This window comes from Patella vulgata, chromosome 2 (genome assembly GCF_932274485.2).
Source record: "Patella vulgata chromosome 2, xgPatVulg1.2, whole genome shotgun sequence".
Taxonomy (NCBI): domain Eukaryota; kingdom Metazoa; phylum Mollusca; class Gastropoda; family Patellidae; genus Patella; species Patella vulgata.
In genome coordinates this window covers 4,054,177-4,076,636 of record NC_065880.2, presented here as the reverse complement: position 1 = coordinate 4,076,636, position 22,460 = coordinate 4,054,177, and the positions used below count along the sequence as shown (strand labels likewise).

The following is a 22,460-nucleotide window of genomic DNA, read 5'->3' as shown; positions in this document are numbered from 1 at the left end:
GTATTTTGATGTTAAATGTTAAAACGAAAACGATATGACAAAAACAAATTATGTTCGCAGTTTTGAGAAAACAAATATTGAAAAATATTAAATGTATTTCAAATTTGTGTCGGTCAAGTACAGAATTGGAAAACAGATGGATGGGGATAATATGGACGCAGTCACCAAATATTCCTACGCGAAAGAGCGAAAGTTATTTTTAGTCTTTCTCTCCCTTTCCCTTTTTCATGGCGATATTTGTTGACTTTTTAGTGTAGAATCGAAGAAAATGGTTTGAGAGCTTGGTTAGGTTGAAATGTAGGGCAGGTAATTGCATATTTTTTGGTCTTTACTTCCAGTTTGTATATCTCAAGTTCTCCAAGAACCTCATTCGTGCTCTGGAGCAAGCGGTTTCCACATGTTGTTTCATCTGTGGTAGAAAGCGTCCAACCCAACGAACATTTGGGAAAAAGTAATTATGTCAACATATCCTTTCCATAAGTATAACACGAGCCCGAATGTCATATTACCTGCAATATTTCCGGTGACATTTAAAGTCAATGGGGAAATCATTAGTGATCTGTGGCCATATAAGATAGTGTCATAACGAGGCGTTCCTTTATCACGCGATAGATAAACATTGTAGATTACATAAAATAGATTACATAAAATAGATTACATAAAATAGTTAAGCGTCAGCGGAAAAATATATATCCTTAAGATGAGCTCACTAGAAGGAAAAGTCATAATCATAACAGGTACGTTCATGATTTTACATACAACACTGACTCCTGTATTGGCAAACATTAATACAAAATAGTGGTCAATGAAATGGAATGGGGTTTAACGTCCTACTGATCTGCTCCTATACTGAGCTAATGAAGACGGGCATACACCATACAGTGTGCTATGAGGGAAATTTTTCCCGGACAGCGGCACTATCGCCTACTCTTATATCGAATTCCAACTGCCAAGGGCTCTTTTACGTGCATTCCAATGTATACACGGGACCTCGGTTTTTCGTCTCATCCGAATGACTAGACAGCTGTTCTTGTCAGGCTCTCCATCCTGCATCACTGACAAGGGAAGACCAGGTCGGAAAAACCCGATGAACTTTCTCGGCAAATGCAGGGATCAAACACCCGACCTACAGGCTAGCCACCGTGGCTCCCTAAAGTGGTAAAGGTTGATTCATGTAAATAAAACTGATTAGGTTGATCTAATTTGATAGTTCAATTCGTGGTGACGTAAGCTATTTCAAGGCCATACACTGTGCAGTGGCGGCGCCAGAGGGAGGGGGGGGGGGACTCAGCAATAATTTTATAAAATAAAAAAAAAATTTGTGATTCGTTTCGGTAATCAAAACCTTGTACGGTAATTAAATCCCACATCCCCACTCAGTCATAGACTTGCATCTTATAGAGACTGCGTGATTTCTTACCAAGTCCATCCGGCTGTAAACCTACTATAGACAATAACAGGTGAATCACTTGAGAAACGCTTTTTACGATCCTCAAAGTTTTGGGGTATAAGTTCAACGCAGCGAAAATATGTATTCACCTAATACAGTCACTCCGTTCGTTTGACACATCCCTCTTTTCGGATAAGCTGGTGATTTGGCGACGAAATCAAATGAAATGAAATGGGGTTTAACGTCCTACTGTTGTGCTCCGAACTGGGCTAATGAAGACGGGCATTCGCCATACAGTGTGCTATGAGGGGAATTTTGCCCGGACAGCGGCACTACCTACGGCCTACTCTTATATCGAATTCCAACTGTCAAGGGATCTTTACGTGCACGCCAATGTGTACACGGGACCTCTGTTTTTCGTCTCATCCGAATGACTAGACAGCTGTCCTTGTCAGGTCCTCCGTCCTGCATCACTGACAAGGGGAACCTCGCCGGAAAATCAGGATGAACTTTCTCGGCCAATGCAGGGATCGAACACCCGATTACCCACTTAGCCACCGTGATCCCGATTTGGCGACGAACAGTATCTGGTCAACTCTATTTATCTCGACGACCAGTGTCTGAAATACTGTCAGGCTGCATTTCCGGCAGTCTATTTCACAAAATATCGTGGCGAAAATATTCATTCACTTTGAGTCACTCACTCCGTCCGTTTGACACTTTCCTCTCTGGTCGGATAGTGATTTGGCGAACGGAGGTATCTGGTAAGCTCTATTTATCTCAACCATCAATGCCTGAAATAGTGCCGGACTGCATTTCGGTAGCTACGTTGAGGTTCGCAAGTCCGTTTATTTGACACTTTCCTCTCTGGGATCGGATCAACTAGTGATCAAACAACAGACGGCATCTGATCAGCTTTATTTATCTCTACAATCGGTGCCTGAATATTGTTAGACAGCATTTCCGGCAGTCTATTTTTCAACATTTTGTTGGGGAGATCCCCAATACCCCCGACAACGACTTCACAAAGGGACTTCGTTGAGGTTCGGAAGTCCGTTCGTTTGACATTTTGTTCTTTGGTCGGATAAACTAGTGATCAGGCGACGGATGGTATCTGGTCAGATCTATTATCTCGACGATCAGTACCTGACTGAATAATGTCAGACAACATTTCTGGAGGAGGTCCCCGGCATACCCTCCGTAATGACCCCTTTCTTTGACGCTCGTGAGTGGGCTTCGTCGAGGTTCGCAAGTCCGTTCGTTTAACACTTTACCTCAACGATCAGTGCCTGAAATACTGCCAGGCTGCATTTCCGGCAGCTTGTTTTTCAAACCTCTTGAGGGACCCCCCCCCCCCCCCACTATCCCTATTTAATGTTCGGGCCTTTGCCCCCTTTAACCTTGGACTTCGCCCCAGCTTTGCTCCTCCACCCACCGACGGCTGGCGCCGCCACTGACATTGTAGCATATTCAGCCTATGCATATAACATAATCTCTCCGTCTCGTGTGTTAGATGTTATAGCAAGTGATAGGATGACCTACATCAGTTATATGTGTGCAATCGTTTGCATTATGAAAATAAAGTCGTTGTTAGTATAGATTACACTTGCCACAGAATCAACAGCTTTTGAATGTAACAATATTTTAGACCTCATAGTTGCGTTGGATGTATTAGTTACAATAGTGAGGAAAATGTTCGTGATAGTACACTGACATTTCCCTGTAAGCAGGGATACGTGCTGGTGGCTTCTACTTTCATGTTTTGACGGGGATTGGGTTAGCGTGCGCGCGCTGTATCATTAAGCCTATCACCGAGTCGACTGGCGTGATTTCGAATCCCCGATTGTACGTGACAAGGAGTATTGTCGTGTTTTCTCCGGGTCCTCCGGTTTCCTCCCACTGCTAAAGACCCCTACGCGCAAGCGAATTATTGAAATAATATTAAACCATATGTTAGTCCCGAAATGACCTAGTTTGTGTAGAGTGGACGTTAAACCTCATTTCTCTCTCTCTCATGTTTTGACGAATATATCTTTTTCAAATATTCCATATTGTTAAGAATACCCCATATAATAAAGGTTAGCAAGAAATTGTACCATATTATAACATATGACGTCATAGTTATAACTTCTCGGCAAAGTGAAGTTGGCACGTTATTCGTGATTCGAATAACGATCCAGCACATTATTAGGGATTCGGCACTAAAACAGACCGGCATACTTTGTATCTGACCATTTCCTCACTGCAACCAACCGTAGGGGTAAGTGAATGTTGGGTGGGTAACTAGCACGGAGACGACCGCTTATCAAGCGAGTCGGGTGTTGACTGGTTTGTTGGAGTCCTCTCCAGCAATCGCCTGTTTTAAGAATTGAAATGGGATTTAACGTCCTATACTCTTCTGTTCCGACTGGGCTAATAAAGAATAAATACGGGCACACGCCATACAGTGTGCTATGAGGGAAAGTTTGCCTGGGCAGCGGCACTATGGCCTACTCTTATTATGAATTCTAACTGGCAAGGGATCTTTTACGTGCAAGCCAATGTATACACGGGAGCTCGGTTTTTCGTCCCATCCGAACGAATAGATAGCTGTTCTTGCACCACTAACAAGGGGACACTTTCTGGGTCAATGCACTTAGCCACCGTGGCACCCACAAGTTGTATTGCCGAATCCTAAATAACGATCTAGATCGGCAGTATAAAAACAGACCGACCGACCGTTTACTGGCTAACTCCGACCGTAGGGATAAGTGATTGGGTGGCCGACTCGCATGGAGACCACCATTTGTCAAGCGAGTATATAGGGTGTTGATTCGTATGTTGGCGTGCACGGGACAATCCTCTCCCGCAAACACATGTTTATTGCCGACAAACCATTCAACCCCCTTACTCGCTAAACAGATTGTCGTCTCCGTGTTAATCGGCCACTTAACGTTCACTTACCCCTTAGGTCGGATGCAATGTAGGTCGGTCTATTTAGTGCCGAATCCCGAATAACGTGCTTGCTCGTTATTCGCGAATCCCCGGCTTGTTATTCGAATCCCGAATAATGTGCCAACTTCACGTTGCCTAACATTTACATTTTACATTTTCCAGAAGACATATGTACAAAATGAATTTGCTTGTATTCTTAAAGGTGCGAGTGCGGGTATAGGAGAGAGTATAGCTGTTCTTCTTGCTCGGTATAAACCCAAACTTGTTTTAGCTGCTAGAGGCACAACGGGTTTAGAGTTTACAAGGAAACAATGTCAAGATGCCGGTTTAGCTGCAAATTCTGTAAGTAGCAATTGCAGTAGTAGCAGTGTAATGTCGGTTAACATTGCAGACTAATGACGCAAGTTAATCATTCATACCGATTTGACATTGGTCAAATGTATTGATACTTTTGTTTTTTTAAAACTTTTAAGATTGTCTGGATAGTCAAAATCGGGGATTACTATTTGGCTTGTCACCTAAATCTTTCAAATTCTCTGCAGGTTAGAGTTTTAAAAGAAGAATAATTCACATGGACTGTTTTAACTATCAGAATATGCTTATATATTTTATCTTCATGCTTATATTTCCTCATATAGTCTTGCCCATAGCACTACCTAAAACGATCAGTGCAACCTTTTTGAAATTTAAAATCGAGCATTAAGTTTGTGAAGAGTATCTGCCGAAATCTTATGAAAATTTTAGAAGAAGAAAAGAAATTCACATTTGGAATTTTATAAAGTTCAGAATGATGCTAATATATATCCATTTATTTTTCTAGATTCTAACACTACAATGTGATGTAAGTAAAGATGATAATTTAGAGAATTTAGTTCAAACAACAATACAAACATTTGGTTCTATTTATGGACTGGTAAGCACAGTTTATTCTCTTGCTTGGTATTATACACCCATATTGATGTGTGTGTGTCGTCACAGTATGGAATTGCGCTGATGGTCCGTCCGTCCGTCCGTCAATGGTTCACTTAGAGGCTACAGTTCTTACACGCTTACAGTTTCACAGTAGTTGTCCCCAGCATGTCCGTCAATATTTCCGGACATCCGTATATGTTTATCCGACGAAACTTGTTAAACCCCCCCTCCCTCCATTCAAATAGTAGCAAAGCAGTAATAGATATACCAAGCTTGTGGACCCTCTAAAATAACTGATAAGGATCAAACATCTTGAAAGAGTTCGATTTTGGTGCGCATCAACAAGATTGACTTTGGTATAGTTTATGATTCTAATGAGGCCTTGATTCTCTACGAGTCACAGCGAACTGTTGGGTCAGACTGTTTCGATATTCACCCAACTTTATTATTCTCAAATTATATTACGGTCCCGCTTTGTGGAACTTCGATCAGTTAGTAAAATATGTGTCTTGCAGGTTAATAATGCTGGGTATGGTGTAGCAGGAAATATTGAGCAAACGAACATGAAAGATTACGATGGAATTATGAGAGTCAATATGAGAGCTCCATTTTATTTGTCAAAATTATGTATACCACATCTAAAAACAAGCAAAGGTAAGGCCCCATTGGTAGACAAAACTATTTCAATCCAGTATTGGTTCCTTCAGGGAGGTTAATTTGGGATCAAATATCCATTATGACACACTGCATGGCGTAGACAGAAAGTAAGGCGTTTTCTCATAAAATGATTGCCGATGTAATTACAACGGTATAGTTATCTACCCTACCCTTAAATTTGACTTTGAACTTCCAATCGCATCATTTTCGAAGTGAAGTAAAGCAAAGGGGAAATGTTGATTGTGTTAAATCACCTGTAATGAACGTATCGTGATCTAGAGGCATATGAAATGAAATGCAATGAAGTGAAATGGGGTTTAACGTCCTACTGTTCTGCTCCTAAACTGGGATAATGAAGACGGGCATACGCTATACAGTGTGCTATGAGGGAAATTTTGCCTACTCTTATATCGAATTCCAACTGCCAAGGGATCTTTTACGTGCACACCAATGTGTACACGGGACCTCGGGTTTTCGTCCCCATCCCCAGAACGACTAGACAGCTTTTCTTGTCAGACTTGAGTCATATGACTATTGTACAACAACAGTCTTCTAAATTCGAAACATGAAGTGTTTATCGTTATTTTAACTCAATATCTAACATAATGTTCAAAATACAAATTATAAACATCTTCGTTTATTTTAATATTGCAAAATAGAGCCGCACACCCTTCAAATGAATATAATGCAATACATGAAATTCTACTTTCAGGTTGTGTGATCAACGTGTCCAGTATCGTCTCAAAGACAGGGGTAAGATGGGCGTGATACGTATTTGTTATTATAGAGAGAAGGAATCGGGTCGACTTACGACCAATAGAGGAGAACCGTTTCCAGACAGAACTCCCTGGAACAAATATGTTGCATCGGGTCAGAATATGTTCCCAGAGCAGAAATAATCAATTTTTAGATCATTTTATGCATGCAGTTTGTTGTGGTATCGAGTGTTCCCTTTGTTGTTCCTTTGTTTTATCTCAAGTCATGCTCAGTATTATTTATGTAATTTATCCCAATTCTGCAACAGGTCAACCCAAGCAAATTTTGTACCTATGGCATTTAATATGGCTACAAAGAAATGCGGTCGTGTATAGCCGTCGCCCCTGTCCGTCGTTCCATGTGCCTGTCCTTCACAGTTTCTTGTGATCACCACACAAACAACATTAACACGAGTTTGGAATGGTTCTTCAAATCTTTAATACTGAAAACTTATAATAACAATTATCTATATACACTTGCAGGACCGCGGATAACCGACTATAGTACCTTATGCTACTAGGTAGAATAGACCTAAATGACTGACGTATCAGGTACAATCACATATTAACAATGTTAAATAAAACAATTAATAGATTTAAATGATACGATTGGCATGTTGACAAGACCGGCTATATTAACAGTTACTTTCTGTCTGTAACAGTTTTATAAACAATAAGGGATTATAATAATTTAACATGTCATTAGCATTACATAACATTTCATCATTGGCTAATCACCTTTCCTTAGCACACCTACAATTAATGTTTTAAAGGAATGGAATAGTTATTGTCCCGAAAGTTTAAATAAATTCAATCTGAAGGCTTTCACTTTTAAAATTAATAATGCATTATCTTAAATATTCAAGATTTAAATTATACTATAACCTGCACGGTTATAAAATTCGTGAAAAAGTCACAATGTTTAACAATTTCGGTTAGTTCTAGAAATATATGACCCTGTTGTTTATCAGATAGATCTGGTTAAAGCCGCGGTAACATCTTACGGTTACGTATGTAGTTGACCGTAGTGGGGGATAACCCTGGTTTGCCGTAACAGACTGTAGTTGACCTTTATAAAACGTAGATACCTATGATTTGACCGTGATTAGTCCTTACATGTCCTTTTAAACATGTTCAATAAATATCTACGTTGATCTTAAATTCTAAGAACATACTGTGGCAGTAGTTTGAACGTACTTGACCGTAGCAACATGACAGGACGACGCCTAACACTACCTCGAACCCACTTCAGCGTAGTTGACCTTAATGACACTACAGTCAGCTATGTGTGTGACTGTAAGATATGACTGCGGCCTTAAATGTATGTTCTTTGTTTCAATTATTACGATAATCTAATTAAAACACAGATCCTATTTCGTTTCGTTTTTTTTTATAGTTATAGTTCAAAATTTTGTTTTATTTGATGGCGTGGGGTATTAGCCATTGAAACCATCTGTTACACAGACTTCTGGAGTGTAAGTGTAATCCACTAGAAACGTTAACGCTGATTGATTAATCAATGCCAGATGTCATAGGGTCAAAAGCCGTTCGTACGACCTCCGACGCGACCTTTTACTACAACCGGCCAGATCTTCGTGCAGTGTAGGCCATCCAACGTATAAAAAACGAAACTAAATATAGATCTATATTTTACTTAGATTGTTATGACGATGAATACAAATTATAGCAGTTTCTGATCATTTTTGTCCCTGGGTATGTCATCGATTTACAGTTTTGTTGCTTGGCAACTTACCTTTTATTTTCTTAATGTAAAGCTACGTTGTATTTAGCATGAAAAAAGAAGCTTATACAAAGTGTTTCATATGTCAATTTTAGATAGCTGACCTAGCAGCCTACTCTCTTAGTAAAGCTGCCCTCGACCATTTTACGCATCTACTGGCTGCAGGTAAAAGTTACAGTAATTCATATTAACACGTTCCCCTTAGCAACCTTCCTCATTTACTGTTATGTAGTGACAAAGAGGCAGAATGGCCTACTCAATTAAATCAGGAACGGAAAGTGATATAAATAATTATATCTATCCTTTCACTGACATTAAATCTGGGTTTCTTTAAGTTCTGAGTGGGAGTTGGCGGTGGTCGATGGGTCTAACGAAATGAAATGGGGTTTAACGTCCTACTGTTCGGCTCCTAACATGTGCTAATGAAGACGGGCACACGCTATACAGTGTTCTATGAGGGAAATTTTGCCCGGCCAGCGGCACTACGGCCTACTCTTATATCGAATTCCAACTGCCAAGGGATCTTTTACGTGCACGCCAATGTGTACACGGGACCTCGGTTTTTCGTCCCATCCGAAAGACTAGACAGCTGTCCTTGTCGATGAGTCTAACGCCCGCGCTATAGATCATAAGGTATATCATTGAGTCAAGTGGTGAGACTGTGAACTAAAGGGAGCAAAAGTTTTAAATGATGAATCAGTAAACAGACATGGATTAGGGAAACAACGTACGATGCCAGGGCCTATATATCCCTTTCACCGGGGAAACTACGTACGGTGCCAGGGCCTATATATCCCTTTCACCGGGTGATTGTCACATGTCCGTTGGGCTTTTTGTGGTTAAAACGATTATGATCACCAGAGAGTTAATAGAATATTACAGGCCAAGGAATGTCATGGATACGATTACTTGTCGGATGCCTTATATCCTATTTGTGAGTTATTTCCCTTGTTGTAACACAAATAGAGAATATTTATCAGCAAATTGTCTCTATCTTTTTCAACATGCCACCTTACAAATTGTATCTTTCTGTTAAGAAATGGTTACATTATAAATTGTATTTTTGATTTTAAAACAGAAACAGGACCATCTGGTGTCAGGGTAAACAGTGTCAAGTTAGTATTATTTAATAATAATTAAACAAACCCAAGGTTAAAGAATTTAATTCTTTGTAAATTACACGAAAGGAATATCAGTTCAAAACCCCTCTAAGTATTGACAAAGATAAATTGAATATTGTCAGTGTTCGGCATACGTTACAATCTGATTAAATAACAGATCCGTACACCACAAGCCAATAACTCAACTCTGTAGATATTTGGATACTGAAACAATAAATAAACAATGACAAGTTACATAATAGAGATGAAATGAAATAAGGTTTAAGGGGGAGGACCAACGATTTTCAATATGGTTTCCATAAATCTTAAATATATATTGATAAATAATCCCCTCCGTAACACAAGCAAAAAAGTTTATGTAAGCGAAAAATTAATTTTTATGAAACCAGAAGTGACATAGTTGGTTCAACACGCTCACTGGGCTCTATAGTAAGCATGCAGATTTGTCACAAGTTAATTGGGCTAATGAAGACGGGCATACGCCATACACTGTGCTTTGAGATAAATTTTGCCCGGACAGCAGCACAACGGCCTACTCATATATCGAATTCCAAGGATCTTTTACGAGCACGTCCATGTGTACACGGGACCTCAGTGTCTCGTCCCATACGAACGACTAGACAGCTGTCATTATCACTGACAAGGGGGAACCACGCCGAAAAATCTGGATGCAGTTTCTCGGCCAGTGCAGGGATCAAACACCCGAAATCTAGATTAGCGAGCCAGAGCCTTACCCACTTAGTTACCGTGATCCCCTACATAATAGAGAGAGGGTGAGAGACATGGGGTTTTACGTGCACTCGACACAAACTAGGTCATGTCGGGACTCACCTATGGTTCAAATTTATTTCAACTATTCGCTTGCGCGTAGGGGTCTTTAGCAGTGGGAGGAAACCATGAGGACCCAGAGAAAACACACGAGGTTGGACAGACGACCCTACTTGGTTGTCACGTACAACTGGGAAATCGAAACCACGCCAGTTGACTTATAACTTTATAATACAGCGTGCAAACGATAACAATTCTGAAGACAGGAATACGATGATACGCCATACAGTATGCCATACAGAGTCATTTGGTCTGGACAGCAAATTGAATTGTTTCCCCCATCAAAACTGTAAAGCACAACCCCTGTCAGGTCAGCCGCACTGTGTCACTGACAAGGGGGTCACCATCGTTCGTGGTCAACACAGGGATTGAACCCAGAGCTTTGAGGTTAGTAAACCAGCTCGTTACTCACGGAGCCATTGAATAATAATATTTATTGTATATTTTCAGTCCTGGTTACATCAGAACACTAGCCTTCCAAAAGGCAGGACTTTCAGAAAAACAAATAGTGGGGGTAGGTATAAATTACTGATTGAATACACACAATTATACTATTTATGAAATGTAGCAATACCAAATATATTTCTAGGTCCATGTTATTTCCGTGAGAGAGTGAGAGAGAGAGAGAGTGAGAGAGAGAGTGAGAGTGAGAGAGAGATAGGTGGGGGTTAACGTCCGCTCGACACAAACTAGGTAATTTCGGGACTAATATATGTTCAATTTTATTTCAGTAAATTACCATGTGTTCCTGGCTCAAACATTCAAGACCATATCCAAACATTTATATACCGTTCCTTTCCTTTCCATATTTAGTAAGTCGACTATTTGTAACTAAAGCGTATCTTTTTCTCTCCAGATTGAAGCCGGACCACTGGATAGAGTAGGCGAGACAGAAGATGTCGCCAAACTGGTTAAATTTTTACTGTCAGACGAATCATCATATATAACAGGGGAGACCATTTGTGTTGATGGAGGCCGAGCTAACCCCGTGTTTTCTTAGACGGCGCCTCAGAGAACGTTAACAATGTTTTATTTAAAAAAGTTTAAGTCTCTGTTCGCCATTTCCATTTTACGAAAAATATCCAATTTTCCACAACTTAATCCACACTTTTATTATCAAATCGTTTATGTAACATCGATTATTCCACATAGAGTGCTCAATAAACAAATGGTAAAACTATGAATGCATGAAGTAAAACGATCGCAAATATTTAAATTAAAAATATTAAATATCACAAATTTTAAAATTGTCAAAGTAAAATATAAATTGACACTGACAGGTAGGGCTGATATCAAGTATCGATGCGTCGATTCGGGCGGCACCGTTACGATTCTCAGCCCCTTTTCGTATAATCGATGCGAGAGGCGGGGTGGTTCAGTGAGTAAGACACTGTCTCGCTAGCCAGGAGGTCGCCGGTTCGATCACTGCATTGGCTGAAAAATTCATCGTGATTTTCCGACGTGGTTTCCCCCTTGTCAATAGTGCAGGATGGAGTGCCTGTCAAGGACAGCCGTATAGTCGTTCGCATGGGACGAAAAACCGAGGTCGAGTGTATACATTGACGTGCAAGTAAAACATCCCTTGGCAGTTGGAATTCGATACAAGAATAGGCCATAGTACCACTGCCCAGGCCAAATTTCCCTCATAGCACTGTATCATCCCAGTCGGAGCAGAACAGTACTATAGTAAAGCGTTAAACCCCATTTCGTTTCATTTCATTTATTGTATTATCGATGGATCGGCAAAGAATACTAAAAATTACCTTTATGTTCGTACACTAGACGAAGGTTCAAACGTTTATTAAAGACTGGCACAGTAAGAATACTGACCGTATGTCTTCTATCATATATAAAGCAAACCTTGTCATCAGTTCAGAAGTTTACTTGGAACTAAATTAAACATGTTAAGGGGATTATAGATAAATTTACAAAGATTAGCCCTTTGAATAAGAGATTAAGTTAATAGATTAAGTTAACATTTATGTGTATTATTGAATAATTTGTGTATCATAAGTGATACACGTATACTATATTATGTAAAATAATGTGATATACTGTGGTCAAGTTGTAAGATAACGATGATGATGATGAGTGATTTGCTACTGTCTTGTTAAATTTAAAAAAAAAATCATTTTGAACAACAAAAATATCTATGCTATGTCACAAACAATAATACATTTCAAGAAATCCAACAAGTTCCCACTAAACCTAGTTTGATCTCTCATCAAAAGCCAGGAAGACACCCAAGGCCACTGTCCTAGCAACCAACGTTATGATCATTGTATTAATGAAATGAAATGCTTACAATTCAACAACCTTTAGCTATGACGAAGTGACAGATACAATGAAAAAGCTTGTTGTTTGGTGTTTTGGGGACTGCTTAATAGGAAAGTTATAGTAGCTGCAGGTTAACTTTCGCGTTTTTATTTGAAAAAAATAATATAGATGAAAAAGTGTCTTGTAAACAAAACTACATTACAAAAAAAACTATGTTCCTACTTGATTCATTTTGTAAACATGAATTTCAAATCAAGTAGTATATGTCTTGTTCAGGTCCTGTTTCGACCTTGAACTATATAATGACGTTTTAAGCTATATACAATGACCCGGGCCTAATAGTGTGTGTAAGTCGTTAAACTTTTCACGCCGAGGTGGTATTATTAGCAGGCTGCTGATTTGTATTTACTAAGGTATTTTCATAATCAACGTTGGTAGAAGCTTCTGTATGAACCCGGGTCGGGCGACTCACAGCAGTGTAATCATGTCCTGTCTCATTTTGTACTGTGGAGTGTTCCGTTTCACTGTTATTTAAGGTATCTGAACTGTTCCTATTCGTCATGGCTATATAGTCGTGTACTGGTTCACCGTTGATTACAGTATCGGACCCGTTCCGGTTCACCAGGCCTGTATAATCGTGTTCCAGTCCACCGTTGTTGATGAGGCCTGCATACGTACTTGTCTCTACTGTATTTACAGCACGTGCAATATCGTGTTCCTCGCGGGACTGCTGTGTCCGTTTAATCTTCCTGAAGTGCAAAAATACATTATACATATCAACCCCCTCCATCTTTACGGTGGGCCTTATATACACTTTCAGAAAAGTAGGGGATATTCAGAAACAATACAAAACTGTGGAAATGCACTGCTGTTTTTATTACAGATAACCAGTGTATGTTAATAACAGGCCAATTGCCTACACATGAACATAAACAGTTCATATGGGCGGCTTATCTGACGGCCCCATTTCACTCGCAAAGATATACACTGTCAAAATGGAAAATGAACCTTTTTGATTTTTGTCTTAACAATGAGTAATTGCTCCACCAATCCTCAGACATTCGGCAATTCGTCGTGGCATGCTCCTAATCAACCGTCCAATCACGATTTGGGGCAATCTGAACCAGTCCTCTTGCAGTACTACTGCCAATTCTCGCAGTGTTGTCGGTTGACGTTGACGTCGAGGAACACATCTCCCAATCAAATTAAACGTAACACACTAAAGCAAAGATACGCTAAACAGTATATCTTACGCAAGAACCGATAGCTAAGCAAACATGGATAGGATAAACCAACACACGGCAGTTTTCACCAACCCTTCCTTGAAGTGTTAAATTTGACAATGAACCCCCTCCCACGTGTTTGGCGCTATTGCGTTTCGCATGTTTGGGGCGATAAGTTCTTCATCTGTGAACATACTCGCAAAGCATGACAAGAGTCCATGACCATTTATCATATCACAGCCTTCTTAGGTATTTGCATTTCAATACCCACTACTTTTATTGAAGAGTATATTATCAGACTTGTTGACTTCCATAATAACTGTAAACTGACGACGTGAGTCAATATTCATGTAACAGCTATTTAAAAACATACCAGAAGATACGATACACACCACCAATATAGATATAACGACTACAGATACAAACCACCTAGTACACACCACCTGATACAATAAAAATCAACTGATACAATAGACCTCCTGATACAATACACAACACCATCTGATACAATACACACCACCATCTGATACAATACACACCACCATCTGATACAATACACACCAAAAGATACAATACATATAGATACATCAATACATATAGATACAAACCTTCTGATACAATAAACACCAACAATAAACCATGTTATCATGAGAAGTAAAGATACCACTATTATACCAACTGTTAGTCCTGTGTTAACATCACCATTGTTGTTCTCTTTACATGTACATGTAGAAATCCCTTCATTTAACGAGTTCTTGCTGTGTGTATCAGTATCTGCAATGATTGAGATATATCAGTTCACAGAATTTAAATGCCTAGGCAACGTCAATCAGACAAAAATAGACCCCGGTCTTGTAATAAAGATGGCTCTAAGTGTTCGGTAATTGTAAAATTGCTACGTGCCTTCAATCGACACTCATTACTTCTCGGATCTGTTATATGATTATTGTCGCGTACTAGTCATTAGAGACAGGGTCATGTTTGTATTCTAAAATCCACATATTCTTTACTGTATTAAAAAGAAATCTTTTCCAAATAGACCCCATAACCTCTATAATAACAACAGTTTTGTGAATTTATGGCGAAGTGGTAGTGGTACCACTAAAGATAAATCATTTTCAATCGGATCTCATAACCTCTAATATAACAAATACAAGTTTAGAAGAAATCAAGATTTTATTGTATACTCACCGGGGGCTGTAACATCAGCACGATCAGCACAGTTTATGCTTATATTTACATTAATAAATGGACAATGAACTTCTGTAATATAATATGATATATAGATTAGCTTGTATAATGATATACTGATTATATAATATACAATATGAACCTGCAATACAATAAGATGTACAAGTTATGTGATATAATGCAGCTTATAAATGTTGCTAGAAGTTGCATAAACATTGAAAACAATTGGAAAACTGCCCAACCGGCCCCGGTATCGGAAGATGACGTAAAAAAGTCGTTCATCAGAATAACGGCATTGAAATTTCGTCCCGTTCCATTGCAACATCCTGGGAAATAAAGATATGTCGTTGTGGGGGAGGGGTTGGGGTAAGATCTATTTCTGCTTTTGTACCCATCATCTACACTAGGCATAAAGTGGATTAAAATTTCGTCCAAGACTTATAACGTCATTGCTTGGAGAAGAATAACGATGTCGATGCAAACCACGGGGTATTTTGATAAAAGAATGTCGCAAATTGTATTTTGGACAAACCGAGATGGAAACCAAGACATGGAGATTAACGATTCCGGCAACAACGCCACACGTTTTCTTTATTCCCATCTAAAAACACATGTCTTCTTCGATTAATAGATTTTACCCGTGAAATAGGAGAAATGGAATATGTTTTATCTTTGTTGTATACGCCAAGATTCAAATGCGGGACCAAGTAATACTTATACCGTTGACTTATGAACCTGGGTCATGTAGTAATGACAATTTTTGTCATTAAATGATATAAGTGGTCTTTATTATAAACTAATGTTTACTATGTATACAAAGTAATTAGAAATTATACAGTTGTTATTAATTAACAGGCATGTAACTAGCCGTAAAAGATGTCCCTACTGGTGTAAAAGCGTGACTTATTATAACACTCATCACTATTGAATACACAAACCTGAACGACAGTGTTGATATCATTTAATAGTCACACTTTTAACACCTTAGCGACAAAACACCTACTTCATGACTACTGTCTGAATACTAACAATTTTAACTGACTAATATGTATATAAAATGACGACCTTGATCTATTAGTGTCATTTATAAAATTTATTTGTTGCTTAGTCAACGATATCAACGTTACCGTGTAAGGATGTTATAACTATTCTAAAACTGAATTTATTCTAATCTCACGTGTTACTATTATTATCCAGATATAATCATCTTCTTCAACAGTTAAGTTATCAAGTACAACTTGGTAAATCTTGTTTCCATAAATTGACCGTTCGTTATTGGTAAAGCGATAGAAAATAGCACCTCCATCTACATCGCTGAACATGACTGATGCCGACCTCTGACAAAAGGGGTTGGATGCGAATACCGAATGATGGAATAACATTAGTTCTCAGTAAATAAACATGTTCATGATAGGGTCTAAATATGGTGTTAAATGAAATATGATGAGGCAGAGATGCAATTTTTGTAGCATACTGCAGCGCAAGTTTATCACGTCTGTCGTGCAACGTGGGCTCGTCCGCCTCGACGTATAAACTCTGCACTGGAGATGTACGAAATGCTCCTAAACTGATTCTAAGTCCTTGGTTGTGTATGGTGTCAAGCTCTTTGAGATAAGACTCGCGGGCTGACCCATACACAATACACCCATAGTCGAGTTTCGATTTTATTATTGCTCGATATAATCTGAGCAAGACCTTACGGTCTGCTCCCCAGTCAGTGTTTGATAAGACTCTCAATATGTTGAGGGCTTTCAGACATTTCTTCTTGAGTGTTTTTATATGAGGGATAAATGATAATTTCTTATCAAATATCAAACCCAAGAATTTTGTTTCCTCTACAACTGGAATGGGGCTACCATCCAGTGTAAGCTCCGGATCAGGATGTAAACCTCTTCTCTGACAGAAGTGCACGCACAGAGTCTTGGATTTCGAAAATCGAAATCCATTGTCAGTTGCCCATCGTTGAATAGAATTCAATCAAAGCTGCAACTGACGTTCGATTGTCTGCATGCTTGTCGATCCGTAACACATCTGAAAGTCATCAACATAAAGAGAGCCGTCGACCCCGCGTTTAAGGCATGTCGGTATCGTATTTATTTTGATAGAAAAAGTGTGGGAGACAATATGCTTCCCTGAGGGACTCCCATTTCCTGGGGAAACGGGTCAGAGAATATTGATCCCAAACGTACCTTAAACGACCTATCTTCTAAGAAGTTTTTAATGAAGATAGGTAAGCGACCCCGCAGACCGAGGTTATGCAGGTCGCGCATGATACCATATTTCCATGTGGTATAATATGCTTTCTCCAGATCAAAAAATATAGCAACTAAATGTTGTTTCTGGATGAAAGCACCCCTGACAAACGTTTCAAATCTAACAAGATGATCAAGAGTGCTCCTTTGGGACCGAAATCCACATTGGAGGTCTGTAATGAGGTTGTTGGACTCTAGGTACCAAACAAGCCTTCAATTGATTAATCTCTCCATGGTTTTGCAAATGCAGCTAGACAAAGCTATCGGACGATAATTGGTAGGATTCGTAGGATCTTTACCCGGTTTAGGATGGGAATTATTGTGGCTTCATGCCACGAAGGAGGGAAATTCCCATCAACCCAGATCCGGTTAAAAAGATCCAGTAATATTAAGAGTGTTGGAAAAGGTAAATGTTTTAAAATCTGGTAGCGTATTTCTTCTGGACCAGTTGCAGTGTCCCGAGATCGCTTCAGCGAATCACGAAGCTCTGCAATGGAAAAGGTATCGTTGTAGCATTCATCATTGCGGGACCTGAAATTAAGTCGCCTTTTCTCCTGTTGTGCTTTAATGCCTCGAAAGGCATCAGAGGCGAAATTGGATGATGAATTGAATGAGAAAGTACTGGTCAGAGAATTAGCGATATCAGGAAATGTTGTTAGGGTGGAATTATCAACATTTAGATGGTTAACTGATAATGCACTACTTTTACCTTTAATTCTACGAATCCTATCCCATACCGATTTGGAAGTGGTACGGGAATTTATCCTTGAGACATAACCTTGCCATGAAGACTTCTTTGCTTGGCGTATGGTTCTACGGGTCTTAGCACACGTTGCTTTCCCCTTACATACGTTTTACTGTGTCCAAAGCGTTGACAATGAAAGCAACGCAGTGGATTTGGGATGTAAGGAGAAACTGGAATGGCAAGAAAACCAGCTTTGATCATCCTAGGTAGATCTGGTCTATCAAAGATCAGGATGTAGGTGTTTGTTTCTATTATGTTACCATTACGTCTGATGGAAATACGTTTGACGTATGTAACACCTTGTGAGGCGAGATTTTCTAACATCTCCTCCTCACTGCTGCCTTCTAAATCCTGAGACCGTATAACACCTCTTGAAGAATTAAGGGAGTTATGAGGTGCAACTTTGATCGGAATGTTGGCTAAAGTCGTTGATTTTAATAATGATGTTGCATGTGACTCTTTAGCACATTCCACTAACATAGTACCATTTCTCATTTTCTTGACACTTTTGGGCTCACCGGCCAAGCCAGCAAGACCTTTAGCAATCAAGAAAGGTGAGGTTTTAGCTAAATTAGTATCATTTGTACTCTGTATGACCAGAAATCTAGACCAGGTTCGGGATGTTTTATTTGGTATATTATTAGCTTCCATATCTTCGGTCGACATACGTTTTAAACAAGTCTTCTTTGACTGGGAAGCCATGAGTGTAATTTTAAAAGATTCACCCGTCTGCTCTCCAACCACCAAAGGGTTACAATATTCATGCAGGCTACTGTGCGGATATCCAGCGCATACGCCCAAATGAGAATTGTGGGCCGAAGCGATGTGTTGCAGAAAAAGGGCTCTCCACCAACACGGGCCGCAACGCACGGCAAACACGTTGCCCCATTACAGGGATCCTTTTAGTCGTCTTTTACGACACGCAGGACATACGAAGGGTATATTCTTATCACCCCCTACACCCCTGGGGGGGGGGGGACGGTCAGGACTCATGGATGGCCAAGGCATATGGACAATATGGTGACGCTGGAGGCAGTCATTCACGACACGAGCGCAGTGGGCACGGGCATTATCATCTTGAAAGATGAAACGTCGACTTGCACGTTGAGCAAAGGGCAGAACTACCGGTGCCACGATGTCACGGTAGTACACACCAGTGATCCTTCCTTGAACAATATGCAACTCCGTTCTGCCAGTCATGGTGATTTCTCCCCTCACGTTAGCATGACGCTCCTTTACACGCCTCCAAAGATGAAAGATGAAACGTCGACCTGCATTTGAGCAAAGGGCAGAACTATCGGTGTCAAGATGTGGTCACGGTAGTACATACCAGTGATCCTTCCTTGAACAATATGCAAGTCCGTTCTGCCAGTCATGGTGATTCCTCCCCACACCATAACAGACCCACGCCCGAATCTGTCATGCTGTCTGACGTTAACGTTAGCATGACGCTCAATTACACGCCTCCAAACGCGGGCACGCCTATCGGTGAAATCCAGAGTACATCTTGACTCATCTGAGAACATTACACGCGCCCATCGACGATTACCCCAATTTACCTACACCATTGTCTAGTTAATGGAGGCACAACACGCGGTCGTCGCGCATGCAAATGGGCTGTATGTAGTCGATTTCTATTCGTTTAGGGTGTAACTCGAATTCCTGTAACTTGGTACATGTTTACAGAAAGTTGATTGGCCGTTTTCCTCGATTTCGCAGGACCTGTGTACGAATGTATCGATCCCGGTTGTGTAATGGCTCTAGGACGACCTGAACGAGGTCTGTCATCAACATTGCGTGTTACTAATAACACTAATAAAAAATAACTTCACATTTTACGTTATTAGTTTCAAAATAAATGATAAATATGATACTATGCATATTGACATAAGCATTTTAATTACTCACTTTTCCTTGTATATACCATTTAAGAGGTAGATATAAGATAAATTAGCAGGCTATTGAAATAGGTACATGTTATAAGCAAAAACAGAAAACCGAAGTCCACAGGGCAGCATAATATAATATACTAATTTTTGATTGGTTAAAATAATAGACAATGTCAGGGTCATTGTAAGATACAAGTTCAAGGCCAGGTCTATTATTAGACCACAATAATTTAGCTTAAGCGTACACATGGCCACAGATCACTAAACATTTGCCCATTGACTTTAATGTTAATTCTCGTCTCTTAGACCGGCTCTAACTTTTTCCCAAATTTTCGTTGGGTAGAACGCTTTCTACCACAGATGGAGCAACATGTGGCAACCTCTTGCCCAAAAGCACGTATGAGGTTCACCATGGAAAACTTGAGATACACAAGCTGGAAGTAGAGACAAGAAAACATGCAATTTTGGACCCTACATTTCAACCTAACCAACCTCTCAACTCTTGTATCCTTCCGCCTCAAAATCATAAATATTCACCAAAACCTGGTAGAAAATGTATTTTCAAACCATTTTCTTCGATTCTACACCAAAAAGACAACAAAAATCGCCATGCAAAAGGGGGAAAAAGGGAAAGGGAGAGAAAGACTAAAAATAACTTTTACCCTACATTCGTGGGTGACGGCGTAGAAATATTTGGTGAGCTGTGACGGCGTAGAAATATTTGGTGAGCTGTGTCCACATTACATTATGATAGCAGTGAAATACAATCATAATACAATAAATGAGACTGTCAATAACTTATTCCAACACACCCATGAGAGAATTTGTCGCACAGAATAAAGTATACATGTAGTAAACGTAGAGGACCACATAAGGCATCTGAACAATAAATCAATTATGAGATTGTAAGAGTAGTTAAATTTGATTGGTTATTTTTCAGTTAACCAATAATGCACAGTTTCGATTTTATCAATCAATTACATTAATTAAGAGTTTTAAACTTTGTTTTTCCAATGCACATATTCCGTCAATTGTTAAAAAATACAGGGTTCTCAAATTCACATGTATAGGCCTATTATGTATTTCTTTGATCTACCACTGTATTGGACCAAACAAAATCAACAACTTACAGACATTTTAGTCTAAGTAAAAAAAGGGGAAAAATTAACAGTGGACACTGACACAATATTTAGTCTATCGTGATTTATAGGACATGGAAATGGTTTCAATGCTTCTATTATTTTGCATGTTTTAAATGATCATGAATTCTTGTGTTTGTGGCTTTATTTTAATGAATCAGATCGTTAATTAGTACTCACACCCTTCCTGTGAAGACCAGCATGTTAATTTTTTACAAACACAAAATATTTGTTGACTGTACATATTACAGTTAATTAGATGGTATTTAGATGATAGTAAATACACCAATTAAAATGGCGATGTGTGTATTATTGAGTTATATGGTTGGGACCATAAAGAATGATAAATTAAAACCACCAGCATCAATAACATGCTTCAGTTCATTATTTTTATTGTATATTGTGCAACAGTATATAGAAGACTTACCTGGATAACAATAAAATAAATAACGTATATAATCATAACCAGTATGAGGACTGTAAGGAGGTGTGACGGTACAAGTTGGTTGATTTGAACAGTTTCTATAAACTGATAAACGATCTGTTTGGCTAACTTGTATAAAACCAGCAACATCTTCATTACTTCCTTCATATCTACAGCATGTTGCATTACATATTCCCATTTGATCTTGGCGGCATTCATATCCCGGCTTTTTTATGCCATATACAATGATACTACTTGAGAATTCAACTATTCCAATAACTGTATCACGCTGACAACTTAGAGTATTTTGTGAACATGGTGATGTTGGTGGTCTATAGCAACCAAAATTGACTTTGTAACAATCAACAAAAACAAACACTGCTAGAATACAAATCAAATATGGTTGTTTTATGGCTATAAATGAAATGAAATGGGGTTCTACACGACTGGACTTGTGCAAACGCGCATATGCCGTGTTGTGTGCTTTAAGGGAAGTTAAGGGTTGTGTAAATTATTAACGAACTAACACTCAGTTATGAAAGGAATTTTATATTCTGTACTCTAAACATGTGCTTTTTCTAGAAACAAACAAACAGGAAATTCTATCTAAAGAAGAGTAAGATACGAGAGTCTTAAATGGAGTTATCTCCCATCAATAACTAAACTAACTAACCATTTCAATATTCTACCCCCCCCCCCTATTGACTAGGGAGAGTCAATAAAATAGAAACCGAATTGAAATGGACAATTTTCACACCAATAAATTTCTCAGCAAAACATAACTACAAATACACACATAACAAAATGAGTCTATGGACAATACACATTATTTACTGTCAGTCACAAGTTCAACTGGAAAGAGTTTTTGGATAGGACGATTCATTTCAATCATTTTACCAAGTTTATTATGTACCCGGACTACCGCGGAACGAATATTGTTATCTCTTCCTATTAATGTTTACACTACTCGCGCCATATTCCA

At 39.2% G+C, this 22,460-nt stretch overlaps 1 protein-coding gene and 1 long non-coding RNA gene across 2 annotated transcripts; one reads left to right on the top strand and one right to left on the bottom strand.

The window, feature by feature from the left end:
- The first annotated feature begins 647 nt into the window (after window positions 1-647).
- LOC126811040 (estradiol 17-beta-dehydrogenase 8) lies at window positions 648-11,343 on the top strand. The gene is made up of 9 exons (XM_050536518.2): window positions 648-737; window positions 4,527-4,666; window positions 5,145-5,237; window positions 5,752-5,890; window positions 6,606-6,646; window positions 8,485-8,554; window positions 9,468-9,504; window positions 10,789-10,852; window positions 11,195-11,343. The coding sequence occupies exons 1-9, from the start codon at window positions 701-703 to the stop codon at window positions 11,336-11,338; spliced, it is 765 nt and encodes a 254-aa protein (XP_050392475.2). The 5' UTR covers window positions 648-700; the 3' UTR covers window positions 11,339-11,343.
- Window positions 11,344-11,446: 103 nt separating this feature from the next.
- Window positions 11,447-16,334, bottom strand: LOC126811051 (uncharacterized). Its single transcript, XR_007675365.2, has 4 exons — window positions 16,207-16,334; window positions 15,030-15,101; window positions 14,447-14,612; window positions 11,447-13,364 (listed from the first exon to the last, which is right to left on the bottom strand). It is a non-coding gene; the product is annotated as an uncharacterized LOC126811051 (long non-coding RNA).
- Window positions 16,335-22,460: the final 6,126 nt, after the last annotated feature.